The following is an 11,816-nucleotide window of genomic DNA, read 5'->3' on the forward strand; positions in this document are numbered from 1 at the left end:
TGAAAAAGAGCCTCACCTAGGTTGATGAGAATTTCACTACTTGCTGAGGCTGTACTTTAACCTGCAATCCTATTAGCCTCCCAAGTACTGGTATTATAGGCACATACTACCATGCCTGGCTTGTTTTTCTGGTAGTATGGCTTGAACCCAGGGGCTCTCTACCACTGAGCTACACCCCAGCTCTTTTTATTTTTATTTTGAGACGTAAAGGCTCGCAAAACCGCCCACCATTGGCTTAGAATTTGCAATCTCCAGACTTGCTAGGATTAAAGGCCTTCACCAAAAGCACCTGGTCTCCTGATTTTTCTCAAAAATAAAAAGTGAGAGATTCACTTTTTTACAGTTGCCCTGCTCTTCCAAAACACACTGTTGGCTGCATGTGCTTTTCTGAGAGTTTTGCCTTTTTTGTTGTTCAGGGTTCACTTCCCATGATGCCTGAGTGCCTGCCACATGAGTAGGTGCTGCTGGACAGCCCACTGCCTAGAGTATAGGACGGGGCACACCGGCGTCCGGTAATGTTGGCAGGTATTGAGGTAGCGCAGAAGGTGGCGTGGTGGGACCCTTGGTCCAAACGCACAGGCACAGAAGCTGATAAGGGGATGGCTTTTTACTGAGTTACTCACACGCCAGCTTCCCATCGAAACTGGACAAACATATTGCGAAGGCTTGGAGCGGACACAGTGGGAAACCGAAGTCCATGGTGAACATGTCTGGGGCCACGCGGCCAAACTGGAGCACCAGGTAGTCGGCTGAGGAGGAAGCCAGAAGTCAGCCTTAGCACTCCTAAGAAGTTCAGGGCACTACCAACACAGGAAACCCTGCAAGGGCCGGCTAAACTACAAACCCCAAGAGGCTTTGCATGCGCAGGGCGTCTACCCTGCTTAGGAAAACGCTCAATTGCCGATGGGAGAAGTAGTTTTCACGTGCCCCAGGCCCCCTGGCCCAGGTAAAAGCCGGTTCCCAGGAACTTACAGTTTTCTGGATGCACAATCTGGAAGTTCTTGACCGAGGCCCGAGTGACTCTACCATGGAAATTGAGTTCGTAGGAGCGGCTCTCATCGCTCCACAACGGGGCTTTGTTTTGCAGCAGGACCAGCCCCTGGTTGGCCCCGCTTTGAAAACGACTCAGTAGGGAATCCTGTTCCTTGAAGGTAAAGTAGGGGGTGTAGCTTAGTAGCCCACTGCCCGTCAAGTTTTCTCTCCCCACGCAGAAATTTTGAGTCTCTAGTCCTTTTTTTTTTTTCCTCTCCTGGTACTGGGGTTTGAACCCAGGGGCATTCTACCTCTGAGCTGATTTTATTTTGAAAAAAGGGCTCGCTAGATCGCTGAGATGCTCGCTAAGTTGATGAAGCTGGCTTGAACCCGCCATCCTCCTGTCTCAGCCTCCCAATTAACTAGGATTACAGGCGTGCGCCATCACACTCGGCGAGTCTCCAGTTTTTACTAAGACAGAAGTCGTTAAAGTCCTCCAGGTTTAGGTGACCCACAACCCACCGGGCCCCTCCTCTCTCGGGATCTTGGACCAGGGGGACAAGCCCCTCCACCACAGTCTCAGAGACTCCCGACCTTAAGGACTCACATTTTGTGGCTGGACGCTGATTCTCTGGTTTTGGCTGTCGATTCCTGGGATGATCACAGTCATTTTCCGAGGCCCCCGGAATCCCAAGACATTGGTCTCCTGGAAGTATTATATTCCAGTTAGCCTGGCTCTCTTTCTCTTTTTCCTTCCCCACAGCCCCGTCCTGCCCCAATTTATATTCTCTCTCTCTCTCTCTCTCTCTCTCTCTCTCTCTCTCTCTCTCTCTCCTCTCTCTCTCCTCTTCTCTCTCTCTTTCTTCTCCTTCCTCTTCCTCCTCCTCCTCCTCTTTCTTCTTCTTCTTCTTCTTCTTCTTCTTCTTCTTCTTCTTCTTCTTCTTCTTCTTTTCTCTCTCTCTCCTCTCTCTCTCTCCCCTCTCTCCTCTCTCTCCTTACTCTCTCTCCTCTCTCTCTCTCTCTCTCTCTCTCCCTCCCTCCCTCCCTCCCTCCCTCCCTCCTCCCCCACCCCCGTTCCCCCAAGGACCCTTACATAGCACACAGCTCCCAGCTCCTCTCTGATCTGGGCAGTCTCTGGGACCAAATGCTTCCGATGGGGATTCACCCCATTATTGAAGATGATGAACTTGGTGCCCAAGACATTGGATCTGCTCCAGGAAGGCAGTATATAGAATAAAGTTAATTGTTATTCAGGCCATACATTAAGCGATTTCCAAATCAGTCCTCTAAGTAAGGAATCAGGTTTTTTATTTCTATAGTCCTGGCCCTCTCTTTCTTTGGTGAGCCATGCAATTTATTTATTTACTTATTTACCTATTCATTTATTGTGTTGTGGTACTGGAGGTTGGACCCAGGGACATTATATTTCTTAGCTATACCCCCTACCTCCAACCCAATTTTTTTTTTTTTCAGTACTGGGGATGGATCTCAAGGGTACTCTCCCTCTGAGCTACACCCCCAGCTCTATTTTTTTATTCTTTATTTTGAAACAGTCTCACTGAGTTGCAAAGGGCCTCACTAAGTAGTATCTGAGGCTGTCTGGGAACCGCAGTCCTCCTAACTAAGCCTCCCAAATGCTGGGATTACAAGAGTGGGCCACCATGCCCGGCATCCTTCTTTTTTTTTTTTTTTCTTTTTCTTTTTTTGTGGTATTGGGGATTGAAGCCAGGGACATTCTACCTCTGAGCTATACCTCCAGCTCTATTTTTTATTCTTTATTTTCAAACAGGGTCTCACTGATTGCAAAGGGCCTCACTAAGTAGCTGAGGCTGTCCAAGAATTGTGATCCTCCTGTCTCAGCTTGTGGTCCCAAATACTGGGACCACAAGCATGTGACACCACGCCCGGCTTATTATTTATTTTGAAACAAGGTCTCACTACATTGCAAAAGGCCTAAGTAGCTGAGGTTGGCTTTGAACCTGCATGATCCTCCTGTCTCAGTCTCCCAAGCGCTGCAATTACAAGCATGTGCCTCCATGCACAGCTTCCTATTTTTTATTCTTTAATTTGAAACAGGATCTCACTAAGTTGTGGACAGCTTCACTAAGTAGCTGAGGTTGCCATGAACCTATGATTTTCCTGTCTCAGCCTTCCAAATACTGGTATTACAAGTGTGCGCCACCACACCCAGCTCTGATTTCATTTCTTATTTGGAAACAGGGTCACCCTAGGTTGATGAGAGTCTCACTACATGCTGAGGCTGTCCTCAAACCTGCGATCCTCCTGTCTCAGCCTCCCAAGTACTAGGATTACAAATGTGTCACCACACCCAGCTCCCAGCCCTATTTTTAAATTTTTTACTTGGAAATGGGGTCTTCCTAAGTTGCTGATGGCCTCACTAAATTGCTGAGACTGGTTCCCAGTCTGTGATCCTCCTGTCCCAAGTAACTAAGATATGTTTTAGCCTTCTACTTTGACCCTTTGGGAACCCTCTTCCTTCTAACACATGAGAGAACTCACACAACCCTGTTCTACTTTCCCACAAGGATCTAGGGGTCTCGGCCTTGTTTCTCAAGAAATCATGTCTTTTTGTGTTTTTTTTTTGTTTTGTTGGTGTGTGTGTGTGTGTGTGTGTGTGTGTTCTGTACTAGGGACTGAACCCAGCAGCACTCTATATCTGAGCTATACCCCTGCCTTTTTTTTTTTTTTTCCCCAGTACTGGGTATTAAACCCAGGGGCATTCTACCTCAGAGCTACCTCCCCAGCCCCCATTTTTTTTTTCCCCCTTAGAGGGGACAGCCACACGTTTTATTTCAAAGCTTGCCCGATTTCTCTTACATAGTTACACTTCTTAGAAACTTATCTCACCACTTCTGCAGAGAAATTTAATAGATTTGGTTGTGAGGTTAAAGTCAAGCTCTAGCCCAAGTTATGCAAGGTTCCAATAAGGATTTCCTCGGCAAGGTGACATAGACAGTCCCACTTGGAGCCGACAGGACCAAAGGCAGATGTAACTACAATAGCCACTTATCCTGACACCGCACACCCACATAGGAGTCCGAGGCCCGCATATTACAATGGAATTCATGCTATCAAACATCAGAAAACAACCACTCACTAACCTAACATGATGAAATGATGAAAAGGACCAGCCCCAATTTTTATTCTTTGATTTGAAACAGAGTCTCACTGAGTAGCCGAGGCTGGCCACAAACCTGCGAATTCTCCTGTCTCAGCCTCCCACGCACTGGGATGACAAGCGTGCAACACCACACCCAGCCCAACCACCGGTTTCTCGCCACGCACCTGACTTTGCCCACAAAGTTGTTCCCATCCCGAGACAGGTCCATGGGATCCAGAGAGATGAGATAATTAGAGGTTTTACTCTTCTTTCTCTTCCGCCCAGCCAGGAGGAAATGCTGTAGATGAAACCAACAGCTCAGCCGGGCATGGTGGCGCACGCTTGTAATCCCCGCGCTTGGGAGGCAGAGACAGGAGGATCGCGCAGGTTCGAAGCCAGCCGCGCGCGCTGGCTTAGGAGACCGTTTCCAAATTTAAAAAAAAAGTATATAAAAAAAAATAGGTCTGGGAGCGTAGCCCGGAGGTAGAAGGGCTTCCAGGAACCCCAGTACCACCAAAAAAAAAAAAAAAAAAAAAAATACCAACAGCTCATCAGAATGGGTTTCTGGTATCTGGCTAGAGATGGGAACCCAAAGACAAAGATATACCCTGTCTCATGACAGAGGAGAGGGTGCAGTAAGTGTCCCGAGCTTGCCAGGAGACGTTCTTACTGAAGGGAACCCTCAGCTGGGTCCTGAATGGGAGCTTAACCTCTGAAGACTGCCCCCTCTTCCTTCATCAGTGGATGTGGGAGAAGTCTGAGCTTGTGCAGGGCCTGCCTTTGGAAAATGGGAAAGAGCCTCACTGCAAGCAGGACTTGGTAGATGTTTCATTCCGGAAAAACCGGTATGGCTCTGAATAGGAAAATAAAAACAAAACCCTCTTTCTGGGAGAAATAGAATACCCAGAGGAGAAGAGGCCATACTGGGAGGAGATTGGCCAGACTGAGAAGGGTGTGGCTGGCTGTGGAAAATCTAGGAGGGAAGAGGTTTATCCCAAGATTGGTTGGAGCCTGACGGCCAAGGAGAATCTCTGAGGGTCCAATCCATCTCAAAAGGGGTGATGGGGTATCAGGGCATAGCCAGACTTTGAAAAAGGCAAGCCCAACTCTGGATGACAGGGCCTTTGCCACTGGGCACCGCAGGAGAGGATTCTGTTCTTAGGAAGGGCAGGGCATAGTGGGCGTTGACAAACCCTAGCTCTAGGATGAGCAAGGTCTGGATTTGTGAAAATCTTGACCTTGTTCAGAAAGGGTAGGAACTTGTCCCACGAAGGTGGGGCTAATCGCCATGCTCGGGGGCTCCCGTAAGCTCCAAGGGGCTGGATCGCACCTTCCGGCCTTCAGCCGCCTCCAGGTAAAGGTAGTAGAAAGGGAACAAGCGCTTGTCCCGGCTGATGCGGCACTGTACCATGTAGCCCTGCGGCACTGGCCGCAGGACATAGGATTCCATGTCTTCGTTCAGCCCAGGGCATGGCGCGCGGGGTGGCAGGCCGCCCCTACTTTGCACTTTGCAGCTGCCGGAGCTGACTTTCTGGGCCTCCGACACCTCCTCGTCGACCTCTGACACCTCCTCATTGACCTCCGATACCTCCTCGTCGACCTTCATTGGGGATTTCATCCCTGCAGACTCCAACTCCTCTTTCTCCTCTTCCAGGACTTCATTCTAGTTCACGTGCCAAATTCAAAAGTGAGGTTCATTTGGGCCCAGCTTTCCAACTACTGATTGGCTATACAAATCAAGGTTACGCCCCCCTCCCGTCCACGGTTTATGCTTATTGATCAAGTGTGTCAGCCTACCCAACCATATCCTGATGTTGACTGGCCAGCTTTTCCATGAAACCACGCCCATACCGCCTACTGATTGGAGAATCCCTTTGAGAGCACTGCCCACTTAGCTAACGCTGGTGTTGGTCTAGATGATGCTTTATACCGCCCAGACCTACCCAACTGAGAGTGTCCATTAAATTCTCACCAGCCTAAAAGTAATGTCCACTGGCCCTTCCCTATCATCGTACCGCCCTTTCCATGGGAAGCAATTTTTTTTTTCATTTTTTTGCGGTACTGGGGATGGAACCCAGGGGCATTCTACTTCCGAGCTACACCTCCAGCCCTATTTTTTATTCTTTATTTGGAAACAGGGTCTCACTGAGTTCCAAAGGGCCTCACTAAGTAACTGAGGCTGGCCACGAACCCGGATCCTCCTGTTTCAGCTTCCCAAATGCTGGGATTACAAGTGTGCGCCACCATGCCTGCAGTGTGTGTGTGTGTGTGTGTGTGTGTGTGTGTGTGTGTGTGTGTGTGAGAGAGAGATGTGGTATTTTACCACATCGCTAAGTTGATTGGCTGGCCTCAAACTTGCAGTCTTTCTGCCTGAGCTTCTGTAGTCACTGGGAGTACAAGCGTGTGCCACTGCACCTGGCTTCATGGGCTGTGTTTGAATGGTAATATCTACATTGAGTCAAATACCTCATTTGAGTACTCTAGAACACACAGAGCCTCTGCTAGCTGGACCACAACAGGTTTGTTGCTAGTTCTGCCCATGAGGGCAGAGAAAGAAATAAAGGAGTGGGGGGAGGGCCTCTGATTGAACGCATAATTCTATCCTATCCTCCCCGGTGGTCTGAGGCTGGCCCTCCTCTTCCGTGTCCTGGGCGACTGTTCCTCCTCCCACCTTGCAGGCTGCCAAATCTCCATGTCCCCAGTCACCATCCATTCCAACGTTAGGTCCAAGACTGGGTGCCTCATTTTCACCTCCAAAATCCTGATACTCACTCACGAGCTCTGGGCTGGCCTCTGAGGGGCAGAAGAAGACAGGGATTGAACTCAGGACACTCAGGTCCCAGGAATTTGGGACAAGGTCATCAGTGCTAGCTAGGTAAAGTCAGAAGGTCTGGGTTCTCACTCAGGGCCTACTCGTTACTCTTCCCCCTGGCAGCCACATCCTATGCATGTGGGGTCTACAAGGACTGAGGGGGGCTGCCTGCCCTGATTCCAAGACAGGGAGGACTTAGTGAATTAGAGTTCATTTATCTCTTTCTTCTCTCTCTCTCTCTCTCTCTCTCTCTCTCTCTCTCTCTTGAACCCGGGCGGGGCATTCTACCTCCAAACTACACTTCCAGACCTATTTTTTATTCTTTTTTTTTTTTTTTTTTTTTTTTTGCCAGTCCGGGGATGGAAACTAGAGACATTTGACCTCTGAACTATACCCTCTGCCCTGTTTTATGCTTTATTTTATTTTATTTTATTTTATTTTTAGTGGTGGTACTGGGGTTTCTGGAAGCCCTTCTACCTCTGGGCTATACTCCCAGACCTATTTTATACTTTTTTATATTTTGGAAACAGGGTCTCTTAAGCCAGCGTGGCTGGCTTCCAACCTGCTCGATCCTCCTGTCTCCGCGGGGATTACAAGCATGCGCCACCACACCCGGCTTTTTATGCTTTATTTTGAAACAGGGTCTCACTAAGTAGCTGAGGCTGTCCACGAACCACATACTTCCTGTCTCAATCCCCTGAATGCTGGGATTACAAGCATGCACCACCATGCGTGGTTTATTCTCTCTCTTTCTTTACTTTTTTTTTTTTTTTTTTTTTTGTAGTACTGGGGATGGAATGCAGGGGCATTCTACCACTGAGCTATACCTCCAGCCCTATTTTTTTATTCTTTATTTTGAAACAGGGTCTCACTGAGTTGCACAGGGCCTCACTAAGTAGCTGAGGCTGTCTGTGAACCACAATCCTCCTGTCTCAACCTCCCAAATGTTGAGATTACAAGCATGCACCACCATGCCTGGCTCGGTTTAATCTTTATTTTGAAATAGGGTCTAAGTTATGGAGTAGCTGAGGCTGGCCACGAACCTGCAATCCTCCTGTCTCATCCTCACAAGTACTGGGATTACAAGTGTATACTACCATGCCTGTATGCCTGTCTTTTCTTTTTTTTTTTTTGGTGGTATTGGGGGTGGAACCTAGAGGCTTTCTACCTCCGGGCTATACTCCCAGACCTTTTTTATATTTTATTTGGAAACAGGGTCTCACTAGGTTTCTGAGAGCCTCACTAAATAGCTGAGGCTGGCATCAAACCTGTGCGATTCTCCTGTCTCAGCCTCCCAAGCGCGGGGATTACAAGGGTGCGCCATCACGCCCGGCTCTTATTTTTTTGTTTTGAAATGGGGTTTCATTAGGTTACTGAGTGTCTCCCTACATTTCTGAGGTTATCCTTGAACTAATGATCCTCCTGTTTTAGCCTCCCAAGTACTGGGATTACAGGCCTCTGCCAACATGCCTGATTTATTTGTTATTCTGAAACAATGTCTCACTAAATTAATGAGGGTCTCATTAAGTTGCTGAAGCAGGATGATCTATAATCCTCCTGTTTTAGCCTCTCAAGTACTGGGATTACAGGTATGTGTCACTGCCCCCAGGGGATGATGAATGTATTCTAAAATCGAATGTGCTGATGGTCGCACAACTCTGAATAAATTAAAAACCATGGGACTGTAACCACATAGGTGCATTGTATAGGATATGAATTATATCTCAATAAAGTCCTTACCAAGTAAAGAGTAATGATTTGCCTCGTCATTCAGGGGGCCAGATCTCATCAGCAGGTTCCTGAAATTGCCAGGTCGTTGGCGGGCTGGCCAACCTCTGCGACTAATCCCTGGAAGATCCTTACAAGGCGGGAGGGAGATGGGAACCTCCTCTACGGAGACTTCCTCCAACTCTGGATCCGAACTGTCTGGGAAACAGGAGAGGGAGCAATGGGTCCTGAGAAGCAGGATTCACAGGTACACACCGGGAAAGGAAGGGCTGGAGACTCGCGTTCTTGGGTGATGGAGGAGGAGGAGGAGGAAGATCAGGACCTGAACGCCTCAGTGCGAGGGAGGAAGGTGTGGGAACTTTAATCCCTGGTTCCTTGGGAGAGCAAGGATTGGGGTTTCCATCTACCGGGTTGGACCCGGAGCAGAGTTCTGTAGTACAGGTGCCCTAAAGATTCAAGGTTACCTGCTTCTGATGGCGACGCCAAGGGGCCACGCTCGCCGCCGCCATCTCGACCACAGGTCTGGGTGTCCAGGGCACGGTGGGCACCTGAGCGCAGATGTGCCTCTGGCACGTTCTCCTGCAGGAAAGGGTTCCCAAGGCCTGGGAGACGACAGTGTGGTGAAGCCCACTGCAACGATCTGCAAATTCTGGTCCTCGGTTGAAGATCTTCCTTCGCATTGCGTTCGCAGACCTCGGCCCCTGGCTCTGGCCACCCACACTGACCCCCCAGAATTCAGACCCCATCACCAGGCTCAAACCCGCACGCCTATGCCACTAAATTGTTGCGCGCTCCATGTCTAAACAAGAGTCTCTTCAAGATTTCGTCTCTAAATTACTCAAGCCCAGATCCCGGCTCTACCTGAGGTCCTCCCGGGTCTCTGCCTCGCCGCCCTCCGGGCCTTCCCCTTCCTCCCAGGCTCCGCCCCCGCGCTCTGCTAAGCCCAACCCCCATTTCCCCGGGCCCCGCCTCCGGTGGCGCCAAGCCCCGCCCCCATTGGCACGGCTTTCTATCTTTATTGGTCTACGCGCTGGGTGGGGGTGGGGGGGTGGAGTGTTTGCCAGGCCCCGCCTCTGATTCCAGTATGCCCCGCCCCCAACCTCCCCTATATAAATCTCCCTCCATCCCCAGAGCTCACCGCTGTTGAAGCAGGCTTCTCGCCTCCCCGGTCGCCGGTGTCGCATGGAAACGTCAGGATTGGCCTGAACCATGAGAGGCTCTAGGCGCTTCCTTCTTTGCTTTTTCTCAAATAGCTGCCGCTGCAGGAGCAGGAGGAGGGGCCCGCGAGGAAGTTAGGGGTGAGGTGGGACCAGTAGTAGAGGCTAGGAACCCCCGTCCTCCCTCGGATCCCCAATCCCAGCACCTCCCCCCCCCCAAGACCTGCGAGCATCCTGCTCTCCAGAACCTTTGTTTCTTAGAAATTTTGGAGTATCTTCAACAGGATTTACTTATAATCTTCAAACCTAGCTAAACGTGGTAGCCCACGCCTTTAATCCCAGTATTTGGGAGCCCGAGACAAGAGAATCGCAGGTTTGAGGCCAGCCTCAGCAATTTAGTGAGGCTTTCATAGATTTAGTGAGACTCAGTTTCAAAAAAAAAAAAAAAAATAAGCCGGGTGTCACCCGTAATCCCAATACTCGGGAGGCTGAGACAGGGGGATCGAAGGTTGGAGGACAGCCTCATCAAGTAGTGAGGCTCTCATCAACCTAGTGACACCCTGTTTCAAAACAAAAAATAAAAAAGGGCTGGGAGTGTAGTTCAAAGGTAGACTTCCCTGGCTATAAACCCCAGTAGCCCCTCCCCCAACACACACACACACACACACACACACACACACACACACACACAGAGAAATAAAAATAAATTGGTCTAGGAATTTAGCTTAAAGGTAGAACATCCCTAGGTCCAACCCCAATTAACCACACACACACACACACACACACACAATCCCCAATTCCCAGTTTCTCATTTCCCAATTGGAGAACTTGGGATCCAGAGACAACCAACAATGGCTGGGAGCCAGCAGGTTTTGAGGACGGCGGCTTCGGGGAGCGTTTAGAAAATGGAAGAGTAGGGGTGGCTAGATTCCTGGGCCTTGGTACCTGCTGCTCCAGCTTCTGCAGCCTTATGGCGACGAGCTCCTCGCCCAAGATCCTGAGAGAAACACAGGCCCCTGGTAACAGCCAGCAGGGCGCCTCCCTTGTCCAGAAGCCCTCCCTCTCCTCCTGTCTCCTGCCCAACTTGGGTTCTGAGCACATGTGAGGTCACAAAAGGTGCAGAACCTGAGCCTGCTTCACAAGTTCTGAAGCTCTTCCTTCCAAATCTGGACTGTCTAAAATCTAGGAGTAGAGACCTCAGGCCCTTGGTGTCTCAGGGCTCAGGGGGAATGAGCCCCGGGCCCCTTCTTTCAGACCCAGGAGTCTTCACCAGTAGCCCCCTCCCTGTACGACCCATGGGTCAGGTGTCTGGGCACTTCCCGCAAGCCTGATGGTGCTGAGCCTGGAAATAGGAGGCCGAGGCTGAGAGTGTGGGGTGATGGAAAGCTTTGCTCGGTCCAGCTCCAGCTTCCAGCCCACCACTGCCCATTCAGTGTCCCCACTTACTCTTTCTTCCATGTGTCATTCTCCTGAGACATTCTCTGAGAAGCAAAGAGGCAGAGTCAGGACCCAGCATCCCAACGGAGGCTGCCCTCCAATACCTTATCCTACATCTAGATTCTTTCTCTTGGACCCAAGCTGCCCAGATCCCAGCATCTTCTACTGGGGTGGAGCCCCAGTGGTCAGTATTTCTAGCTTCCCTCACTATCAAGGTCCCACAAGTCCAGTTTTATCTGCCCAAATACGAGTCTCTTCTGTACCCAGGCATCAGAACTCAAAGGTTCCGGGCCCCAAACACTGGACCTCCCAGTGACCCTAGACATCCACTGTCCACCTGCTAGAATTCCAGGACACCTGCTCCTCTCTCCTCCTGCCTGGAGCTATTCACATTTGGACTCAGTGCTTGTCTCTGTGGCACAACATGAAACGTACCTGACATGCTCTTTGGAGCTGGGAACCTAATCTTTGGGTTTCTAAAATGTAGGCAGGGGAAGAAAGAGGGCTGTGAAGAAGCAGGACTTCTCACTAGGACCTATCCCAGTCCCTGCCCTCCTCAGTGCCTCCCTTCCAACAAAGCAAAGACCTC

The 11,816-nt window shown here is 50.0% G+C and overlaps 1 protein-coding gene across 1 annotated transcript; it reads right to left on the reverse strand.

Moving 5' to 3' along the window:
* Positions 1-615: 615 nt before the first annotated feature.
* Positions 616-11,268, reverse strand: TULP2 (TUB like protein 2; the record flags this gene model as incomplete). Its single annotated transcript, XM_080703667.1, has 11 exons — positions 616-749; positions 973-1,144; positions 1,580-1,678; positions 2,066-2,180; positions 4,279-4,391; positions 5,424-5,756; positions 8,668-8,831; positions 9,098-9,235; positions 9,772-9,892; positions 10,736-10,787; positions 11,237-11,268. 11 exons carry the CDS (start codon positions 11,266-11,268, stop codon positions 616-618), a joined length of 1,473 nt encoding a protein of 490 aa, XP_080559793.1.
* Positions 11,269-11,816: the final 548 nt, after the last annotated feature.

This window comes from Muscardinus avellanarius (genome assembly GCF_963383645.1).
Source record: "Muscardinus avellanarius genome assembly, chromosome: 10".
In the NCBI taxonomy this organism is placed as follows: domain Eukaryota; kingdom Metazoa; phylum Chordata; class Mammalia; order Rodentia; family Gliridae; genus Muscardinus; species Muscardinus avellanarius.